General features: G+C 37.5%; 1 protein-coding gene and 1 pseudogene across 2 annotated transcripts; one reads left to right on the forward strand and one right to left on the reverse strand.

Annotated features, from left to right (window-relative positions):
• Nucleotides 1-33: 33 nt before the first annotated feature.
• Nucleotides 34-22075, reverse strand: PKP3 (plastidial pyruvate kinase 3). 2 transcript variants are annotated; one of them, XM_039021891.2, is made up of 12 exons: nt 21563-22075; nt 20951-21238; nt 20411-20576; nt 20004-20138; nt 14149-14259; nt 13958-14046; nt 11569-11631; nt 2184-2359; nt 1585-1687; nt 1203-1351; nt 400-508; nt 34-304 (listed from the first exon to the last, which is right to left on the reverse strand). In XM_039021891.2, exons 1-12 carry the CDS (start codon nt 21779-21781, stop codon nt 191-193), a joined length of 1722 nt encoding a protein of 573 aa, XP_038877819.2. In that variant the 5' UTR covers nt 21782-22075; the 3' UTR covers nt 34-190. The 2 variants fall into 2 exon arrangements, with proteins under 2 accessions (XP_038877819.2, XP_038877820.1); XM_039021892.2 differs by having other exon boundaries at nt 20951-21179; nt 21563-22032.
• On the forward strand, nt 15115-16357 carry LOC150035917 (uncharacterized; annotated as a pseudogene).
• Nucleotides 22076-23495: the final 1420 nt, after the last annotated feature.

Genomic DNA, 23495 nt, shown 5'->3' on the forward strand with positions numbered 1-23495 from the left:
GGTGGTATGGGAAAGATATAAAACTGACGATGCTTTGAGCAACGAAATATATATTTATCAATCGACAAGAAATGTCTAATAAATAGGTCAATTAAGTCAAGATGTTACAGAACTATTACTTATCGTAAGCAATAATAATCTCTACAAAGAAGAAAGAACTAAACAATAAAACCTGTTTTTACCAGCAAAATCAACCTTGGATCCTACGTACTTGAATGTGGTGAGTAGATTCTTTCCGCCAAATTGGTTGGGCTCCACTTTGAACAAGCGTAACGTGGTCTCCCTCTGCCACGTGACCCTTATCCTGCAAACGTGGGAAATTTAAAACCATATCCTCGAGGATCTATAAACAAAATACGAGAAAATAAAGAAAGAAAGGTGACACTAAAAAGAACTAACCAGCAATAGTTCGAGTGCTCTGGAGAACGTCTCTTCTGCATCATTTGAAAATTGCATGTAGATGGGCATGACCCCATGATAAAGCACCAGCCTTTGTTTAATTCTTTCGCTGCATGAGAACGTAATTTAGTTTCCTTTTCAAAGAAATGATTGGATCAAAATCAAATGAATCTAGCAGATATTCTTCAAGTCGTCGAGAACTTAAAAGAAGAATTCAATGAAGTGCAGAAATATGCAAATGAATTGTCCTCCAATCAGCGAATTCAAGTGTTTACACCCCAACCAAAGAAACATAGATCTGGGACTTCACATAAATGACCTGTAAATAGTCTTTTTCAAGGGAAAAACAGACTCGGCTGATACGTGATATGTAAGGGTAGTATTTATATGAACCAGGCAGTAAGTGGTGCATCTTGCATTGTTTTATCACCATCTAGAGCTAAAACACAGAGAAGATATCCGTAGGTTTCATCCTGGATCCAGAAAGCTGATATATTCCAACCATAACTACTTTTTTAAAAAAATAACAAACCGCAAATATAATGATCCAAAATGCATGTATAGAAGGGGAACGAGACATCCCACGACGCCAGAGGAATACATAAACGCCTACCGACTGGCAAAGATATGCCACAAATCATAGTTGCAAAAAAAAGTTCACATATATATCAATAGAAAACTCTACATTTTCAAGGCAAACTAATCGTAATTGACACCACTGCATATACTGGAGTCTAGAAAATATCCTAATCATACATGACACTCAAGGAAATTACAGTATGTTACACTACTTCTGAACTTACTCATCAGTGAAGGCAAAGATAGTAGAGCAGGGCCTATAATGACTTAAGAGTATTGCCATGGAGCCACTTCTTGTGAAAACAATGATAGGAGTACTAAGGGTGTTGGCCATAGTGGTGGCGTGGAAAGCAAACATGTCTCCCATATGGCTCTGTCAAAGAATATGACGAACACATCAGATTCTTTGAAATAATTATTAAGTTGTTACGCTTCAAATTCAAATTGGGCGTTACGATAAGACTTTTAACCCAGTTAGACAGAACAACTGCCTTCATCCCCTGTCAAAACAATTGCCTTCATCCCGTGTCCCAACAAACATAAAAGAAGGAACATTGAAGAAACGTTGTATTAGAAAACTTACACGTCACTGACAATAATACGAACCTTGTGGACACTCAAAGGATTTGGAGTAGTAGGACTAATTGGCAGACTAGATTCCGTCCTCAAAGCCACAGTATGCATCACTTTCACAGCCTTCAATGGATACCTAATGTTTTTACCATTATGGATCAAAATATCAATTTGATATAAAAATGAAGTCAAAAGAGGGAGAAAAGGGGGTCATTTTTATAGCATGAGCAAACAGAAACAGCCTGAACTTTTTTCAATGTTAGCAATAAGTCAATAACTTGAAGCTCAATTGCAGAACTAGTAGCACAAAAAGATGAAATGATGCTGCGACATCAAGAATGAAGGAAATCTTTCATCCCTTCCAATCAAATTAGAGAAACGAACATAAGCATTATCCATACAGGACATGGCGTATTTCAATATTTGCAAATTGCAATTACAAAACAAGAAAAGAAACAAAAACATCTTCACACTTATTGTCTTATACGTTGTTGAGAGATCAAAGGGCCTCAATCCCTACCCATAGGTCCCAAAAAGGTAAACTGAATCTTGAATGAAATCAAAACGCATACAGAATCGCTATCACAAAAACAAAAACAAAAGCCTCCCAGATAATGGGCTAGGAAACGTACTTTCCATGAGCAGTTTCTCCAGAAAGCATGACTGCATCAGCACCTTCACGTACTGCAATAGCAATATCAGAAACCTCGGCTCTAGTTGGCGTGGGATGATCAATCATGCTTTCCAGCATGTTTGTTGCCACAATAACTGGTTTCTGCATGGTTCGACATCTTTTGATAATATCCTCCTGACAGAAAAGCAATGTGTGAATATGTACTGTTATATGATGACATATGATAGAATGTTAATCCTATTATCCTATTAATTCTACAATCCTTCCACCACAATACTCTTTTTTTTGGTACCTAATTAAAGTTTGGTTTGTTACCCAAAAAAATATATGTATAATCCTTTTATTTTGTTTGAGTATTAAAGCTCAGTGTCACATCTCTAACACCAATTTATTTAATTCTGGATTGTACTCCTTTCCAAAGAAACTCAATAATTTGGAAAAAGATGGACTCCTATTTTTGTGTATTAACGTTTAATAAGTAAAAGTGATGTACCTCATGAAAACCAACACTCTTAAACTTTGTAAAATGGTTTCGTTACTACTTTTTTTGAAAAGGAAACCATACTTTTTATTAAAGCATAAAAAGAAAGTACAAGAGATGTGTACTTAAATAGGAGCGATACAAGATACGGGATTAGGAGACGCACCCGGGCATCTCAACTAGGTTGACACTCCCTTAGCGTGGTTTCGTTACTACTACTCAAAACAAATATCCTTTTATTGCCAGATTTTGATTCCAATCATCTTGGTTTCCAAGAACTTCTCGAAGATTTTTATCCAATCCTCACCCCCGAGAAATACATAGAAATTAGAATCGAAATTGCAATTTTTAACTGAGAACAAGACGTTGCAATTTCTCACCTAGGAAAGCGATCTAGTTTAAGTATCTCTGTTTTAACTTTTAAGTTTTATGTTTTGTTGTTGTTACTACGGGTAATTTGTTTTTACGATGGTTGTTTGCTTATGATTAGTTAGTTAGTTAGTTAAGTCTGGTTGTAGTCTTATTCTGGCTTTTTCTATATAAAGGGAGCCACTTTTGCTTGTAAGCTCATTCATTCATTAATCAAAATTCTTCAAGATTTGGATTACACAAAGCTTGTTATCAGAGTTTCAAGATACTTGGATTCATGGCTGCCAAGAAGTGAGTACTTCAGCTGATGGAGACAACACCGGAGGAGGTGGAAAAGAAGCATTACCAATCATTTTCTCCCCAAAGTCAATAGCCAACCGCTTGCTGATGGTCGAAGATCATTGTCAAAATTTACAAAAAGCTGTTGGAGAGATACACCAGATGATGATTTCAATGAAGCAACAAATGGTACAACTCGATCAATAAAAATCAAGCCCGAATGAGAGATAGCAGAGACCTCCCATGCCATCAAGAAAGAACTAACAATGCTCTCAGAATTCAAGAAAGGGATCCAATAGCATTTCAAGAACAGCGACCTCCAAGAAACAATCAAGATTTAGTCCAAGGTTTGCGACCAATTAATCAAGAACACAGGGAGGAATTACATCATAGAAGGGCAATCCAAGAATTGGAATGGACCAGCAGTGATGAAGAATTAAGCGACCTGGATAATGAAGATAGGAGGAATGATAATGAATACAAGATGAAATTGATTTACCTACTTTTAACGGTAGGATGGATATTGGAACATTCATGGAATGGGTGAAAAATGTTGAAACTTTCTTTCTATATGCAAATACACCAGCAAGAAAGAAAGTTAAATTAGTAGAGTTCAAATTAAAAGGAGCTTTGGCTTGGTGGGAACAATTAGAAATTAACCGAAGAGGATGTGGCAAGAAACCAATCAAGACTTGGGAAAGAATGAATGATGAAAGACATATTTTTACCAACAAATTATGAGCAAATTTCACATCAATATCAAAATTGCAGACAAGCTAATCGTTCAGTCACAGACTATGTGGAGGATTTCCATAGGTTCTGGGCAAGAACTAATCTGGCAGAAAATGAACAGCATTTGATCGCAAGATTTGTAGGAGGATTGTGATTTGATATTAAAGAAAAAGTTAACCTTCAGCCTTTAGCATCCTTGTCGGATGCAATAACACTTGCTACAACACTTGAAGAAATGAATGAGAGCCGATTCAAGGAAGTGTATTCCCAATGGATGCAAGGAGATCTAGTCCAAATAATTATCAAAATTCTTTTTCTTCTGGCACCAAAAATTTTACACCTAGGAGCCAATATGATAAAGAAACGCAGAAGGAAAAACAGTGGCTTGGCAAAGACGTAAAACCTCCAGACACATCAAAAAAGACAACTAATCCGTATAATAGACCAAATCTGGAAAAATGTTTTCGCTGTGGTTTAGGACATTTATCAAATGAGTGTCCTGAGAAGAAAACTTTAACAATCTTGGATGAGGAAGCTCAAGATCTTGAAGAAAGCGACAATTCTGAGGAATATATAACATATATTGTACCAGATGAAGGGGATCAGCGATCTTGTGTCTTACAAGGATTACTTATTGCACCTAAGACAGAACTCAAACTTCAACAACATTCGTTATTGTTGGAAATAAGGGGCTTTGTTGATAGCTTATAGCCCTAAGGGTATTTTAGTATTTTATTTTACCCTAGGTTTATTTCCTTTTTTATCTTAGGTCTTGCTTGAGCCCATAAATATATCATCTATTGTAACTTTCATTTTGTGTTAAAAATAATAAAAGAGAATCTCTATTGTGGTTTTTTCTCCTTGTTCTAGGGAGAAATGTAAATCTATTGTTCTCTATTTTCTATCTTTTAACATGGTATCAGAGCATGGTGACCAAACCCTAGCCGCCATTGGCGAAAAACCAACCAATGCAAGATAATCTTAGTTCTGCACCAGCCCTGCTACTGCCGATTCTAACAACTAACGCTATTGCCGCCGTCGATACCGTCGCTATTACTGCTGTCCAAGTCACAGACTCACAGTTAATCGATACCTTCAGTCCTTACATATCTGTCCAACTCTAGTACCACCGCAACCTTTGATGGAAACCCTAGCACCGCCGCCCTTTTTCACAATGCCGCCGACGTTCCTCCCTCGTTACCGAGAGTTGTCACTGCCTATCCCTACAACCTCACTGCCAGTAGCCGAAACCTACACCTTGAAGCCGAGATTGGTGAGTCGTCCGCCTACCACAAAGGTAAATCCCTGGCTGCAAAAATGTCGGGAATCCCCGACTCCCTTCCCTTTCAGCCGTAAGCAACCTATCTACAGCCATCGAGCCTTCCTCATCATGCGCCGCCTAGTTATGAACATCAAGGTTCGATTGGTTTATCTTCGGTAATGATTCAACAATAGTTGGCTAATCTTCAGGAAAATTTTCAGCAACAAATCGCTGCTTTTGGGGCAGCCCTAGGGCTTCCACAAACTTAAATTCTACAATGAATTATGATATTCCTATCCAGAGAATTTGGTAACCTCTTTTCCTGCTTTAACTACTAAAAACTATTTATCTGGATCTATGAGAAATTCCATAGGGTTAATTGCAGGAGAAAAGTTGAATGGCCAGAATTATTTCTCCTAGTCTCAGTCCATTAAAATGACTCTTGAGGGACGTCACAAGTTTAGGTATCTAACTGGTGAGATAGCAAGACCGAGACCAATGGATCCTCAGGAGCACATTCGGAAAGGAGAAGACTTCCTGCTTCGAGATGAATAGTTTGGCACCTCATATAGGGAACCGTTTTTGTATGCTACAACTGCTCGAGATATCTGGGATGCAGTTCAAAGATTATATTCTAAGAGGCAAAAAAATTTTCAAAGAGGCAGAATGCGTCTCGTCTTTACACTTTATGTAAACAGGCTCACAGTGCAAACAGGGGACGATGGATGTCACTTCATACTTTAACAAATGGTCTTTAATTTGGCAGAAGATGGACCTATCGTGAAATTATCTAGGATTACCCTTGTAGAGGTGTTCAATGTTCCAAGATTGAGGAAGTCGATCGTATCTATGATTTCCTAGCTAGTTTGAACTCCAAGTTCGATGTAGTGCGAGGTCGTATTCTAGGATAGAGGCCTATACCTTCTCTTATGGAAGTGTATTCTGAGGTTCGTCTAGAGGAAGACAGAGTTGCTGCTATGAACATCACGACTACATCTGCTACTGATTCTATTGCTTTTAGTACGAAATTATCTGGTTCTGATAGTGACAAACAAAATGGGAAATAGACCCCGGTGTGTGAACATTGCAAAAAACCCTGGCATACGAAAGACCAGTGCTAGAAGTTACATGGTAGACCACCGAATGGTAGAAGACGTCCTCCAAATGACAAGTCCAATCCTAGTCGGGCTCTTATGAGTGAATCTGCGAATGCCCCCCAGTCACAACCTCAGGTAAATTAACAAAGTGACCCTGGTGTCTCTTCCCTTAGGGTTGTTGCTCAATCAGGTACCTCTCAATCTTTAAGTCTCCTCAGCATAAATGGTAAGAAACCGTGGATACTTGATTCAGGGGCTACAGATCATTTGACTAGATCTTCTAATAATTTTCTATCATATCTTCTGAGTACTGGTAATGAAAAGATTCAGATTGCAGATGGATCATTTGCTCCAATTGTGGGCAAGGGTTGTTTCTCCTTTTGATAGTTTAACTTTACATACTATGCTGCATGTGCCTAAAATATCTTACAATTTACTATCTACTAGTAAGATAACTAGAGATCTGAATTGTCGAGTTGCTTTCTCACCAGATAATGTTTTCTTTTAGGATTTGAGCTCAGAGAAGACGATTTGCACTGCTCGGCACAATATGGGACTCTATGTCCTTGATGAGCTTTCTCTAGGAATTGTTATAAGACTAATAAGACTAGTTTGTTGTCTTCTTATTTTTCAACTTAAAAAAAAAGGATTGTATGTTGTGGTATTTTCACCTTGGTTATCCAAATTTCAATTATATGAAATATTTATTTCCTCATTTATTCAATAAAGTTGATGTCTCTTCTTTATCTTGTAACGTGTGCATTCGTGAAAAACAGCATATGATCACCTTTCCGTCTCAACCTTACAAACCTTCTCAACCCTTCACCCTTATTCAAAGTGATGTTTGGTGTCCCTCAAGTATTAACACCTCTCTGGGAAAATGGTGGTATATGACCTTTATTGATGCCCATACCCGTCTTACATGGATTTTTCTTCTCACTGATAAATCTAAGATTTCATCAGTATTTCAACAATTTTACACTACTGTTGAGACTCAATTCAACACCAAAATTGCTATTCTTCGTAGTGATAATGGTCGTGAGTTCCTTAAGAATACTCTTCGTGATTTTCTGTGTTCTAAAGGCATTGTCCATCAAAACTCATGTGCCTATACATCTCAACAGAATGGGGTGGCTGAAAGAAAAAATCGTCGCCTTCTTAAGGTTGCACAGTCTCTCATGTTGTCTACTTCATTTCCATCTTACTTATGGGGGGATGCAGTTCTTGCAACTCATCTTATTAATCGAATGTCTTCCCGTGTCCTCCAACTCCAAACCCCCTCTTGAATGCCTCAAGGAGTCATACTCTACGACGCGGCTTATTCCTGATGTTCCTCTTCGAGTTTTTGGGGGTGCACTGTTTTTTTTTTCATAGTCATGGCCCTAACCAAACTAAGTTTACCCCTCGTGCTCAGAAATGTATCTTTGTTAGGTATCCCCTTCACCGACGAGGTTATAAATGCTTCCACCCTTCTCCCAAAAATACTTCATCTCCATGGATGTAACATTCCTTGAGGATAAACCTTTCTTTCTCGTTAGTCATCTTCAGGGGGAGAGTACTAGTGAAGAGACTAACTAGTCCACATCTTTAGTCCCTACTGACCTTCCTGAACTCCTTCCTAAACACATCCTGAGTGTCCATGACACCGTTCTACCCACTAAACAAGCTCCTTGGATAACCTACTGCAAAGAGAATCTCATAAAGGAAATAGTGTCCACTACTGATCCACCAACTCCGGTCCATGAATCTAAACCAACACAAGCTCGAGGTACTATTGGCCCTGATAATACTAAATTGCATTTTGAGGATGATATTGTGAGTTTTGCTGAGAATGACAGGAATGATATGTTAGTTCCAGAGAATAGCAGGGTTGCAAGCAGTGATGAGACTTCGACAGAAACACAAAAGGGTGAGATTCTTCATTCGACTGGAAAATGTAATCAAAATCCCATTACAGATGAGGAATCAGGCAAACCAGAGGATTATGATATCTCTCTTGACATGCCCATTGCATTGAGAAAGGGCATCAGATCCTGCACCAAGTAGTTGTATGTCTTACAGTAATCTGTCTTATGGGTTCAGGGCGTTCATTGCCAACCTTGATACAGTAACAATACCGAAAAACATATATATAGCTATGGAAATTCTTGAGTGGAAGACTGTCGTCATAGAAGAAATGAGAACTCTTGAAAAGAATAATACGTGGGACCTTGTTGCTCTTCCTAAAGGGCATAAAACAGTTGGGTGCAAGTGGGTGTTCACTCTGAAATATAAATCAGATGGAACTCTAGATAGGTACAAGGCCGGACTTGTATCAAAAGGGTTTACTCAAACTTATGGGATAGATTATTCTGAGACTTTCTCCCCTGTAGTGAAGTTAAACACGGTTCGGGTCCTTCTTTCTGTTGCAGTTAATAAAGATTGGTCTCTCCATCAACTTGACATGAAAAATGCATTTCTGAATGGTGAATTAGAAGAAGAGGTGTATATGAGGCCCCTCTAGGTTTTGAAGCTCGGTTTGATCATCAGGTTTGTAAACTCAGGAAGTCTTTGTATGGTTTGAAATAGTCCCCGAGAGCGTGGTTCAACAGGTTTACTACCTTTGTTAAGTCCTAAGGTTTCACTTAGGGACACTCTGATCACATGTTTACAAAAAGGTCAATATCTGGGAAAATTGTTGTTCTAATTGTGTATGTTGATGATATTGTCCTACCAAGAGATGATGCTGCTGAGATCACTAGGCTGAAAAAGAAAATGGTTGATGAGTTTGAGATCAGAGATCTAGGGAATCTAAAGTATTTCCTTGGAATGGAGGTGGCAAGATCAAGGGAAGAGATCTCTGTCACACAACGGAAATACACTCTTGACCTGTTAAAAGAAATAAGTATGACTGGATGTAAACCTATTGACCCTCCTATTGAATTCAATGCAGAACTAGGAGATTATATTGACAAAGTTCTTGTTGATAAAGAGAGGTATCAACGTCTAGTGAGAAGACTGATTTACTTATCTCACACTAGACCAGATATTTCTTATGTTGTCAGTGTTGTTAGTCAATTTATGCAGGCACCCTACGAAGAACATATGGAAGCTGTGAATCAGATTATAAGATATTTGAAAAGCTCAACAGGTAAAGGTCTGATGTTCAGAAAAACTAACAGGAAATGCATTGAGGCTTATACCGACTCTGATTGGGCAGGATCAATTATTGACAAAAAGTTTACCTCTGGATATTGTACTTTTGTGTGGGATAACCTAATTACTTAGAGAAGAAGCAAAGTGTTGTAGCTAGAAGTAGTGCTAAAGCTTAATATAGAGCTATGAGTTTGGGAATCTGTAAAAAAAATCTGGTTGAAGAAAGTTCTGTCTGATCTACACCAAGACAATGTTCTACATATGAAGCTCTATTATGATAATAAAGCAGTTATAAGCATAGCCAATAATCCTATACAACATGATAGAAGGAAACATGTGGAGATTGACAAACACTTTATAAAAGAGAAACTGGACAATGGCAGTATCTGTATTTCGTATATTCCATCTAGTCAACAAGTTGCCGATGTTCTCACCAAAGGGTACTCAGGCAATGTTTTGACTCATGTGTTAGCAATTTGGGTCTAATTGACATCTGCGCCCCAACTTGAGGGAATGTTGGAAATAAGAGGCTTTGTCGATAGTTTATAGCCCCAAGTGTATTCTAGTATTTTATTCTACCCTAGGTTTATTTCCTTTTTTATTTTAGGGCTTGCTATAGCCTATAAATATGACTTCTATTGTAACTTTCATTGTGTGTTAAAAATTAATAAAAGAGACTCTCTATTATGGGTTTTTTCTTCCTGTTCTAGGGTTTTCCACGTAAACCTAGTGTTCTCTGTTTTGTATATTTTAACAGTTATTCAAAACAAGATGTATGATAAACAGGAAAATTTGTAGCGTCATCATTAACAGTAGTAGCAACGAGAACATAGTATCAAGAAAATTGGTCACTACACTAAATTTATCAACAAATCCTCATCCTCCCCATCCATATAAGGTAAGCTAGATTAACAAGGGAGCGGAAGCACGAGTTCAGAAACAAGTACAGTTCCTTTATCCATAGGGAATAGTTACAAAGATCAAGTAATTTGTGACATTCTTGAGATGGATGCTTGTCACATACTTCTTGGATGGCCTTGGCAATTTGATTTGAAAACTATTCATAAAGGGCGTGAGAACACATATGAATTTTTGTGGATCGGAAAGAAGTTAGTCTTACAACCTATGTCTATGAATATGGATAAAAAGGTCAAAAATTCAAATACCAAGGGCCAACTTTTTACTATCCTAAATGTGTAAGAACTTTGTTTCCCAAGTAGACAATGTTATTTTGGGATTAAAAATGAAAGAAGAAGAATCACGCATAACTCTGATGACATACCATTGGAAGTACAGAGTTTAATTGAACATGCATGTAATGGAAGTTTCTTCTGATTCACCTCCACTACGAGACATCCAGCATAGTTTCAACAAACATAGAGAAGGGATACATAAATTACATGCATGTATTTAAAAGTTTTACAAACCTTACTCGATATCTTAAAAATAGTTTGAAACGCTCTTGGGTTATTTTTTGGCTCATTTTATCATCTGTAACTGAATTCAATGGAAATTTTCCTGTGGATCATTTTTCCCCCAACTAGTATATTATGCGGAAGAATCTCCTTGGAAGACCACGCTCACCCTTTTTTCCACTGCCCTATTATCTGCAATGGTTCGATCAAGCTGCTAGGTTGCTTCACTTTGCATTAGTGTTTTTTGCATAATAGTTGAGAACCCCAACTCCAACGACTTTGTGGACATAGATGTTCAAAAAAAAAAAAAAAAAAAAAACTAAAACTCTCTGGTCCAGCTGTCAAGGGTATTTTTATGAGATGGGGTAGAGAGCAGTCAGACTTAGAAGATATACTGCAAGAGATCATGAGGATGTTTGGAAGCTAGCTTTGCCTTCTAACTAGTATATTTTCAAAATTCTGTAAAATTATTATTAATTTGCGATCAATGACAATCGTAGTCTTTTCTATGTCAAGACACAAACCATTTAAGTCACTAAAAAAAGGTTGATATGGAACTAGAGACCCACATTGGAAGAGGAATAGATGAGTTCTAAAAACGTTAAGATTTTTACCTGCAATAAAGGAACTTCCTCAATTGGAAGTTCAGCCCCAAGGTCTCCACGTGCGACCATTGCCTAAAAAGTCAAATAAACTAATTAAGCTGCAATTCAAAACACCACGATGAGGATGAACGTCATATGTGACAAAAAAAAATAAGAGACAGCCAAGAACGTATTTGCAGAAATGAATAAGTAAATGCTGCTTCAGAATACAGGGTATAACTATTCAGCTCAATTCCAGAAACCGTCATGCATAAGTTCAAATCTACATCATGAAAATAGTTGACAAAAGTACACCGTTACAATTCTACACTGTAAACAAACAGTCACGTATAACTCTCTATGCCGTCCAAATTACTAAAATTTCCAATTCATGTTAATGATCTTCAATGGTAGCAGTGAACAAACCTTTCCAGAAAGGAAGTTTCGTTCATTTTCAGGTGGAATGTGTGTTCTGGTTCCTTTTCTATTGAATATTGTAAGTCTTTTTAATTTTCTTCTTCCCTTTTCCCTTTTTCCTTTTTTGATAAGAGAGAAAATATAAACAGCCATAGGGAAAAGAGCCTAAAGATCAGAGGAAGAAAAATTTGCTAAGAAGGCCAAAAAGATCTCCTCATTCTAAGTCAGCCAAAAAGTTCTGATAGTTAAGGATTTGTAGTTATAAAAATCCCCGATACAACTTTTTATACTGCACATTTAGCCAAAAATCATCAAGCAACTCTAGAGCCAATCTGCAAAACTGCAATATCCTCTAGAAAACAGCAAGAGCCCAAACATCTTCAGCGTGGACAAAAGACCCTTAACAGTAAGGTTATAATGAATAGTTAGGGGGTTCAGTTTCTTATCTTTTCAAATCAGTGGGGAGATACAATGATAGAAATTTCTTCTTGGTATTCTATCGTGAGTGTTTAGACTCTTATAAGCCACGTGGTCCATGGCTTCTTTGCGATCTAGAAAGTGATGTTTCAAAAGGTTTTTGAGGCTCACCTCAAGATGAGATACAAACTCATGTCTCAAGGCCTATAAATCTTTTTATTCAAAGGAGGCTAATGCTTAACTGCAATATCCTCTAGAAAACAACAAGAGCCCAAACATCTTCAGCGTGGACAAAAGACCCTTAACAGTAAGGTTATAATGAATAGTTAGGGGGTTCAGTTTCTTATCTTTTCAAATCAGTGGGGAGATACAATGATAGAAATTTCTTCTTGGTATTCTATCGTGAGTGTTTAGACTCTTATAAGCCACGTGGTCCATGGCTTCTTTGCGATCTAGAAAGTGATGTTTCAAAAGGTTCTTGAGGCTCACCTCAAGATGAGATACAAACTCATGTCTCAAGGCCTATAAATCTTTTTATTCAAAGGAGGCTAATGCTTAAGCTAATATTCTTTTTTACCAAAAAAAAAAAAAGGAAGAAGAGAGGGAGAGAGAGAAGAAGATGTAGAAGAAATGTGGGTGCGCCCACTAAGGCTAAAACTTTGGAGACATCAGGGGTTTGATTCAAACACACATCCTTTGGGTAGGTGTTATGAAAAGACCATTGGCCTTAGCCAATGAAGCTATCCCTTGGGGACTTGCAAAGGTTAATAATCTTGTGCACATAACACATTAAAACCATTGTACACAAATTTTTAATTTTCAAAAGAGTAACTTTATGTAATTTAAAAGAAAAACAATCGTTCATGCAAGCACACTGAGAAAAACCAATCCCTAAACAAGCCTTTAAATTATATGATTTCTGTTCAATTGAGTTTTGTTTCACTACCTAAAGGTTAATGTCATGTCTACTAAGAGAAAGCATCGAGGCCACTTTTAGTATCTGTGCTACAAGTTGACCATCACCGTGACATTAATAGTCAACGCAACACTCATAGTCATACAAAAATCTCAATCAGTTTCACAGGCATAAATCTGTTAGGCCCCCTATTATATATCGTTATGTTCGTAAGGGAAGAAAGGGGCAAAGAGATGGTTATTAGTGAGTTGGGAGAATCATCCAATAGTTAGGAAAGGATGATGATCCAAGGGTAGTTCTAGGAGATGGTTATTAGGGAAGTTCTTTAAATGCTGGGGACGGTGAGAAAGGAGAGTACGGAAGTTTTAGTCTAGAAGCAGGTTTCTCTTGAGAATGGGAGGAAGTGTGTGTATGTAACTTGCCTAAGTGCACTTTCTGTGATTTCAATAAAGATTATGATAGTAGTACCTATCAAAATCATAATCAAAGACGTTCATGACAAACAAAAGGAAAGGATGAAACTTGTTTCTAAAGCTCTTAGACATTTTTTTAAACAAAATGAGAGTCACAGATCAGTTATAGCACATACGACATCTCATTGCCATCCTAATTGTGAAGAACAATGAAATATCGATTAGAAAATTTAAACCAAGGAAGTAGAAAGCTAACCCCATCTGATGCTGAAAGTATCGAATGAAGATTAGGTATTGAGTCTGCACTTTCAATTTTTACAATCACATGAATATCTGCATTACAGCCTACAAAAAGTATATATATATTTGCTATGAGAATGAGAGGAACCATAGATGTCCTGAACTGGTAATAAAATGGGCCATTAATTGATATATACAAGAATATACTTTTCAGATAGTCTTTCAGCTCATGAACCACTCTAGCATCCTTCACAAAAGAAACAGCATAAAAATCAACCTGATTATCCACCCCAAACTTTATATCTTCCCAGTCCTTTTCTGCACCACGAAAGATTAATAGATTAAAATCTGATAATATATATAAATACATTTAGATTACTAAATTTTAGGTTATATTATAGTTATCTTATGGTCCTCATATTTTACCATTTATTACATTTTGGTCTCTATCCTTGCATTTGTTTCATTTAATTATCCATTTAAATAGAGTAACAAAAGGCTGTCATAGCATCAAGGGATTACTGATATGTTGCCACCTCTTCTTTTCGTTCATATAGAACAATAGACTGATAAGCCACCAATGATATTTCAGTACAGAAGGAAAGGCAGGGGTAATAAAGGGAAATGGGAAGTGGGGTGTGTTTTTCTGATAAAGGAAAGGAGGACCACTGTTAGTTAGTTAGAAGAATGAAAGAGTGAATAAGAGGGAGGCGTGAGGAGGATTTTAGGGTCTTTGTTTTCCTTTTAGTCAAGGGCAGGGCTTTTCTCTCGAGGATGAGAGGGAGCAGTAGATATGGGATTCCTTTCCATTAATTTGTAATTGTTCATCTTGTAACTGGCAATACATTTTCTGATTCAATAAAATTGTTTCCGATTTGGATTCTTATCAAATTGGTATCGGTGCGCTTAGCCTGGGAAGGAAGATCAACAAATGGCTCAGAAGAGGTTTGAAGAGAAGTTAGAGTTACTTGACCAAGAGATCTCTGGTCTTCAAGTGGAGATGCAGAAATTACCTACAATCGAAGAGAATTTGGCATCCTTGGCCAAGAGTATAGATCGACTAGGAGTGCAAGCAAAGAAACACCAAAAGATGTTGATGTCATACGTAGCTGAAGTGGCGAAAGGTAGAACGACAACACTAGAAGTGGTTGAAGGATCTGAAGGTAAGGAAGGTCCAGGAGAAACAAACGAATTGAACATCACACCGCAAAAACGGGAATCGAGGATGTGTTGAGCGATCGAAGTAAGTTTAAGAAAGTGGAGATGTCGATATTCAATGGAACTTATCCTAACCGTGGTTGTTCAGAGCTGATCGATATTTTCAGATATAAACCATCAGAGACAGAAAGGATGAATGTGGCGATAATAAGTTTTGACGGAGCGGCCTTAGATTGGTACCGATCTAAGGAAGAACGAGAACCATTCAAAGATTGGAAGGATTTGAAGCAACGGTTATTAATACGATTTCGTTCATTAAGGGAATGATCAATCTGCGGCAAGTTCTTGGCGATCAAGCAAGAAATGACGGTGGAAGAATATCACAACCTGTTCGACAAGTTAGTGGCGCCATTACCACATCTGTCGAATGAGGTATTGGAGGAAACCTTCATGAATGGACTGGCTCCTTAGGTCAAGGCTGAAGTAGAATGCTGGGAGCCCGTTGGGCTTGCACAAATAATGAAATTGGCCCAGCAAGTGGAGAACCGCAAGATTGCACAATCAGAATCAGGCTGGGCCAAATCACTCGAAGGTAAGGCCCAACCTCTGAACAATAATAATAATAATGTTAGTAAAGTAAATAGTACGGGAGTTACAAAGGAAGGGGTGAAATCAATCGAACCAACTCCAATGCATACGATTACGTTGCAAGGAGTGGCGGCGGGAGAGAATCGACATGAAGGAGCATCTAGGCGGTTGATTGACGCCGAATTTCAGGCTAAGAAGGAGAAGGGATTATGTTTTCGATGTGATGAACATTATACAGTAGGACATCATTGTAACGGACGCGAACAAAGAGAATTGCGCCTACTGGTGGTACATGCAAATGGAGAGGAGATGGAATTGTGTGAGGAGGACGATTTAGAAGCGGAACAAGTAGAGTTGAAGATGATTCAAGTAGAAGAAAAATTACCAACAGTGGGGGAATTGTCAACCAATTCGGTAGTAGGGTTAACAAATCCGGGAACGATGAAGCTTAAGGGTAAAATTAAAGGGGAGCAGGTGGTGGTGTTGATCAATTGTGGGGCAACTCACAACTTCATATCTGATAAGTTAGTGAATCGATTATAGCTGGCAATGGCAATGGTTGAGACTTCGAACTATGGAGTTATTTTGGGCTCAGGTTCAACAGTCAGAGGGAAAGGAGTTTGTAACACAGTGGAGCTGACGATTGGGGAATGGCTGTTGAAGGATAGTTTTCTTCCTTTGGAGTTGGGAGGAGTAGATGTCATTCTAGGGATGCAGTGATTACATTCGCTAGGGGTAACTGGGGTTGATTGGCGAAATTTAACCATGACTTTCAAACAAGGGGATCAAAGAGTGGTACCGAAGGGGGATCCTAGCTTGACTAAAGCTCGAGTGAGTTTTAAGAGTGTTGAAATCGTGGACTAAATCTGACTAGGGATTCTTAATAGAATGCAGGGTGATGGAGGTGGGGTGTCTTTGGCAGTGGTATGGGATAGAAGAAGTTTATACGATACCAGAATCTATTATGCGTGTTGGATAAATTTGTAGATGTGTTTGATCGGCCTGTTGAGCTGCCTCCGAGGAGGAGTACTGAGCATCATATACATTTAAAGGAGGGAACAAACCCGGTGAATGTTAAACTGTATCATTATGCTCATCAACAGAAGGAAGAGATATAGAGGTTAGTTAAGGAGATGTTAGCATCGAGGTTATAAGACCAAGCACTAGTCCGTATTCCAATCCGGTCTTGTTGGTAAGGAAGAAAGATGGAGGTTGGAGGTTTTGTGTTGATTATAGAGCTCTTAATAATGTTACCATTCCAGATAGTGGAGGAGTTGTTTGATGAATTGAACGAGACTAAATTATTCTCCAAAATAGATCTGAAATCGGGTTATCATCTAATCAGAAAGCACCCTGGGGATGTGGAGAAGACAACGTTTAGAACCCATGAGGGTCACTACGAGTTTCTAGTAATGTCGTTGGGGCTCACCAATGCTCCATCTACATTCCAAGCTTTAATGAATATTATTTTCAAGCTGTATTTGCAGCAATTTATATTGGTATTCTTTGATGACATATTGTTGTATAGCAAGAATTTGGAAGAGCATTTCCACCATTTGGAGGTGGTCTTATCTGTTTTGAGGGAAAACGAATTGTATGCCAATCCTAAGAAATGTCAGTTTGCGCGAGGGCGAGTTGAATATCTGGGACACATAATTTCTGGGTAGGGTGTGGGGGTAGATTCGGAAAAGGTGCAAGTCATTCTTGAATGGCCAATTGTCACTACTATCAAAGAAGTTCAGGGGTTTCTTGGGTTGACCAGATATTACAGACGATTTGTTCAGAATTATGGAAGTATTGCAGCTCCGCTAAGTCAAGTGTTGAAAGGTGGAACGTTTCTGTGGAGTGAGGAAGCACAAGGGGCATTTGAAAAGTTGAAGCAAAGCATGATGACCTTACCAGTACTGGCACTACCTGATTTTAGTTTACCATTTGAAGTGGAGACGAATGCTTCAGGGTATGGTATAGGGGTTGTGTTGGTTCAACAGAAACGTCCAATTGCTTTTTATAGCCATACGTTATCTATGAGGGATCGTGTGAAACCAGTATATGAAAGGGAATTGTTGGTTGTGGTAATGGTTGTTCAACGTTGGAAACCGTATTTGTTAAGGAGGAGATTTGTAATTAAGACAGACCAACGAGCTTTAAAATTTTTGTTAGAGAAAAAGATCATATAGCCACAACATCAAAAATGGGTTGCTAAGTTGCTCGGGTATGATTTTGAAGTGATCTATCGACCAAGATTAGAGAATGGTGCAGCTGATGCGTTATCATGGGCAACTTCTACTGTGCATTTAGCCTCTCTGTCAGCCCCTACGTTGCTAGATGTCCAGGTGATTCAAAGAGAGGTGGAGAATGATCCCAAGATGCAGGATATCATGGCTCGGTTACAAGAGGAGGCTAATAGTGTTCCTAAATTCTCTTTGCAGCAGGGTGTGTTGAAATACAAGGGACGCTTGGTACTGTCTAAGTCTTCGTCTTTGATTCCAACAGTGTTACATACCTATCATGACTCGAAATTTGGAGGCCATTCTAGATATTTGAGAACGTAGGAACATTTGACAGGTGAATTGTATTGGGAGGGAATGAAAGGAGATGTGAAGAAATATGTGGAGGAATGTATGGTGTGCCAACGAAACAAAACTTTAGCCCTATCACCTACAAGATTATTGATGCCATTGTCGATACCTGAAGTTATTTAGGATGATATTTCGATGGATTTCATTGAAGGATTACCTAAGGCTAGAGGCTATGACGTTATCTTGGTGGTAGTAGATAGGTTGAGTAAGTATGGTCACTTTATGGCTTTGAAGTATCCTTTTAATGCAGAGACAATAGCTAATGTGTTCATTAGGGAGGTGGTTAAGCTACATGGTTTTCCTAAAACGATTGTATCCGAATAGAGACAAGGTGTTCGTGAGTAATTTCTAGCAAGAACTTTTCCGACTATCGGGGACTAAACTTCATCGAAGCACAGCTTATCATCCTCAATCGGATGGGCAGACTGAAGTGGTTAACCGTAGTGTGGAGGCTTACTTACGATGTTTTTGTGAGGAGCAACTGAGAGAATGGGTCAACTGGTTGCATTGGGCGGAGTTTTGGTATAATACCACGTAACATATATCGATTGGCGTCACTCCTTTTCAGGTTGTGTATGGTCGTTTGCCTACCATTGATCTATTATGGAGATTCTTGTACGTCTAATTCAACTCTAGATCAGCAATTGAAAGAACGAGATGAGGCCTTGCGCGCTCTAAAGGAGCATCTACGCATGGCTCAAGATAAAATGAAGAAGAGTGCAGATCGTAGGCGTCGTCATGTTGAATTCCAAGTGGGTGACTTGGTATTTTTGAAATTCCGGCCATATCGACAAATTTCTATGCGACGGCGTTGATATGTGAAACTCTCTCCCAAGTACTTTGGTCCCTACAAGGTTGTGGAAAGGATTGGACCGGTTGCATACAAACTGGAACTTCCTGCTTCAACGGTGATTCATCCTATCTTTCATGTTTCCCAGTTAAAAGGGGTTTTAGGACAGCACCGTGGTCCAATGGATCCTTATTTGAATGATTCACATGAGTGGATGACTGAACCTGATGAGATCTTGGGCTATCATAAAAATCCTTTGACGAATGATTGGGAGGTTTTGGTGGGATGGAAAGGGTTACCAAGCCATGAGGCGACTTGGGAAGCTGTGAGTGACTTTAAACATCAGTTTTCAGATTCAAGGTAAATTTGGAGCAGGGAAGTAATGATAAGCCACCGATAATATTTTGGTATAGAAGGAATAGCAGGGGTAATAAAGGGAAATGGAAACTGGGGAGTGTGTTTCTAATGAAGGAAAGGGAGACCACTATTAGTTAGTTAGAAGAATGAAAGAGAGTATAAGAGGGAGGCGTGAGGAGGATTTTAGGGTCTTTGTTTTCTTTTTAGTCGAGGGCAGGGCTTTTCTCTCGAGAGTGAGAGGGAGCAGTAGATGTGGGATTCCTTTCCATGAATTCTTCTTTCTTGTAATTGTTCATCTTGTAACTGGCAATACATTTTCTGATTCAACAAAATTGTTTCCGATTTGGATTCTTATCATAGATCCATACAACATATCAAGTTATCACTTCAACTTCTACATTCATCATACCAATTTAGGCAACTCTTTGACAAGATAATTAACTTAGACTAAGCTGATATGGTTATACAAGTATGAAGACTAAAATGAAAATAAAGGAAGACAAGCATTAAAGGTGTCAAAGTAGAAAGACACGAATTGCAATTTAACCTATATTCTATAATGCAACACTGAAGTTAAATACCGATCATACCTGTTATCGAAGGCAATGTCGCACTTTTTCCACGAACATTCAAATGACGCCTCGATTTGAGTTCACCGCCATCAATGACTACACACTTAACCAAATCATCTGTCTTCGACTGAACAGTCAATGACATCATTCCACCTAGAGTATGGAAAATAAAGTTTTATTTTGAGACACTAAAATAGTCAACTGCAGTTCTATAACTCATCAGCTAAGAGTGATATAAATAACTAGATTCATACTTAAACATATTCAAGCATATACTGGGTTTGATTGAAGCTTTGGTATATTTAAGTTTTTTTTTCTGAGAAATCTGAAAGAAGCTGATTATTACATAAAACAAGTCGCTGTGAGAAAAGATATATTATATATTTGCAGTACCAATGTGAAAGAAACAAGAGCAGTATACTCACCGTCAACAAGTAAAGTATCTCCAACTTCTACATCATTTACAAAGTCGTCATAGTTGACACTAACAGTGTCTTCTGTGCTGACTCCTCTTTTGATTGTGAAGTTAAATTCTTGTCCTTCTTTGAGCAAGATTGGTTTAGGTACATCTCCACTTCGAACCTCAGGGCCCTGAATGAAACAAATAGGAATATGATGCGGTAATTATACTATCAAAATCATCTATCATTAAATCATATTTCCTAGAGTAGAAGAGCGTGATATAAACTGAAGATTAAGATTCAACAAATTTTTCGTACCAGTAGGCAAATTGATTCAACATTAATGAACATTTATATGAACGATCAAATTGAGATTAAGCTTCAAAAATCTCATGATATATGAAAGCTTACATATCAATAATAGGTTCTAGAAACTTGCATAACCATTTAATTCAGGTATCGTATAGTTAAGAGCTTTGGATCAATCTGAAGTTTTAACTTTGGTCCCTTCTGGACTTGTTATAATTCCGCATTCAACAAACATATAGAGGGTAGAAAGCATACCTTCGTGTCAAGCATAATGGCTATAACTTTGTCCGTAAATTGGGCATTATATTCCTTAACCAAATCAATGGTTTTCTGGTGGGAAGAATGATCCCCATGGGACATGTTTAAACGTGCCACATTCATCCCAGTCTCTGCCAATTTCCATATCATTTCCCGTGAATTTGTCGAAGGGCCAATGGTGCAGACTATCTTAGTTTTCCTTCGAGATTTTGTAGTTAACTTCGTCCTGCTAAGAGGGAATGCATTAGACTGAAGCTCAAAGGTAGAGTTTGAAACGTCCTGATCCTGAACCAAACAAAAGCCTCATTCTTAAGACCGTGATGCATCAAAAATAGCAATGAGCAAGAACAAAACATTCCATACTCCAGAATCTAAGATTCATTAATCTTTCCAGCACAATTCAAAAATAGCAAATTAAAGTTACACAAAAAGAAACTAAGGAAGACAACAATCTCATAACATCCATAAAAACTCAATGCCCGTAGAAGAGCCAGTAAATATCCAGAACAAAACAGAGAGAAGCATCAACATCAGTCAATAACGAGAATCAAAGTAAGCAGCAGAAAAAAAAAAAAAAAAAAAAAAAAAACAGAAAGAAAAGAAACTCACAGTATCCAAAGAGCCATTATACGACGCAATTTCCCGCTGCTCGGCTATTCTCAAGCATCTAACCGAAGCGATTTGCTTCGATTGCAAACACATCCTTCCACTCTTCGCTTCAAGACCAAAAGCATCAGAGACGATTCTACACGACGCAAGGCGGTCGGCGACTCTGGTAGAATCATATTTCAGCAGAGGCACTCCAGTAGAGAGATTAAACGTCGCCATAGAAGAAAATCTCGAACAGAACAAGAGAGACAGAGAAGAAAATGTGTGTAGCCAGAGAATTTGACAAAATCCTGAAAGAGAAGGAGAAGTTTCCACCTGAAACAGAAACGGGAGAGGTGGAAGAAGGTGGCGGTGGCGGTGGTTTCACTCCCGCCGGCCGGCGAGAGAGGCGGCGGCGGTGGAGTTCTGTTATGACACAGAAGGACGGAGATTTTGGGGACAGTTAGGGGTCCGAGTCTGACAACTTTCTTACTCTGATTTCTCTTTCACATATTTTATACTCTCTCTTCTCCCTCACGCGCTTATTCACCATATATTTATTTTCCTTTTCAAATAACTATTAAAAATAATTAGCCTTTTCATTTTTGTAAATTTTCATGAATAAAAAAATGTATCAAATTATTTTTTTAAAAAAATACTGATACACGGATAAACTTCTGTTAGTGTCTATCAATAATATATTTCTATCCATTTCTATTATTTGTAAATATTAATAGACTTCTATCAACCTCTATCAAAAAATATTAAAATGTTCATATTTTGTATAAATAGTTTTTCTTATTTTTCTATTTTTGGATATCTTTCTTTTTTGTGGAAATTAATTTTTGAATTCTAATTTTTAACAATATAGATCACGATTACCTCAATTAGATAGGTCGTATATCCATTTAATTGATGTAATCGTAATAGGATTCTATTGATAGATTCATCATAGTGGGCCACAATCACAAACGTAATCTGGTTGTTATTTACTACGTTTACTTGGAATATTAATTTGTCACAATTATTGTTATCGTTCCAATCATGATAAAAGTAAATGTAACATATTCATACTTCTTATATTGTAATGATAGAACTAACGATATGGTAGCGTACTTTTCATATGTGATTGAATTGATCACTCTATCCCTTAAACAAATTGCACTTTTTTATTGTAGATTTGGAAGTGGACCCAATACAAGCCCGAAACAAGTAAACAACACCAAACATAGACAAATTGGGCACACTTTTCATATTATCATTGATTTTATTATGTTTCACCTAGATACACGTGATCGTAATTCAATTCTTAAAAATATAATTGTCAAAAAAATCTTTAAAATATATATATATATATATATATATATATATATATATATATATATATATATTTTTTTTTAACTTTCGAGCTCGATGATTTATACTTAAGGTGTGTTTAGCCCATCAAATGAAGTTAATATGTTGGAGTTTGGAAGCTTTGTGTTTGAGGCATAGAGTCGTAAAATTGAGTTTTTCAATAAATGTGCAAACTTCAATAGTATTTATTATTGAACTTAAGTTGTTTAATGATAGTGTTTATTATTGAACTTAAGTCGGTGAGCTAAAAGGCCCTAGCATTTATACTAAAAGAAATATATTTAGTGTATGATTGGGAGTGATTTTTAAAACTGATAAAATCACTTTTATCATCGACTCAATGTTTAATTTTACACTCTTAAATATAATTTTCACACAATTAAAATTAATTTTAAATAATTAAAAGTATTTACAAAGACGCGATTTTAATTATTTCAAAATTAACTCTCAAATATGTTATTAAATTATGGCTTCCATGTACGATTTGTCGAATGAATCTTGTAAAATCACCGATATAAATAATGCATCCTATTTTAGGGTTTAGGGTTTAGTTTCTACAAATTTTTAAAATAGCTTTTGAGTAGAATCAATCTTAATT

This window comes from Benincasa hispida, chromosome 5, assembly GCF_027475165.1.
Source record: "Benincasa hispida cultivar pf3 chromosome 5, pf3_genome.v1.1, whole genome shotgun sequence".
Taxonomy (NCBI): domain Eukaryota; kingdom Viridiplantae; phylum Streptophyta; class Magnoliopsida; order Cucurbitales; family Cucurbitaceae; genus Benincasa; species Benincasa hispida.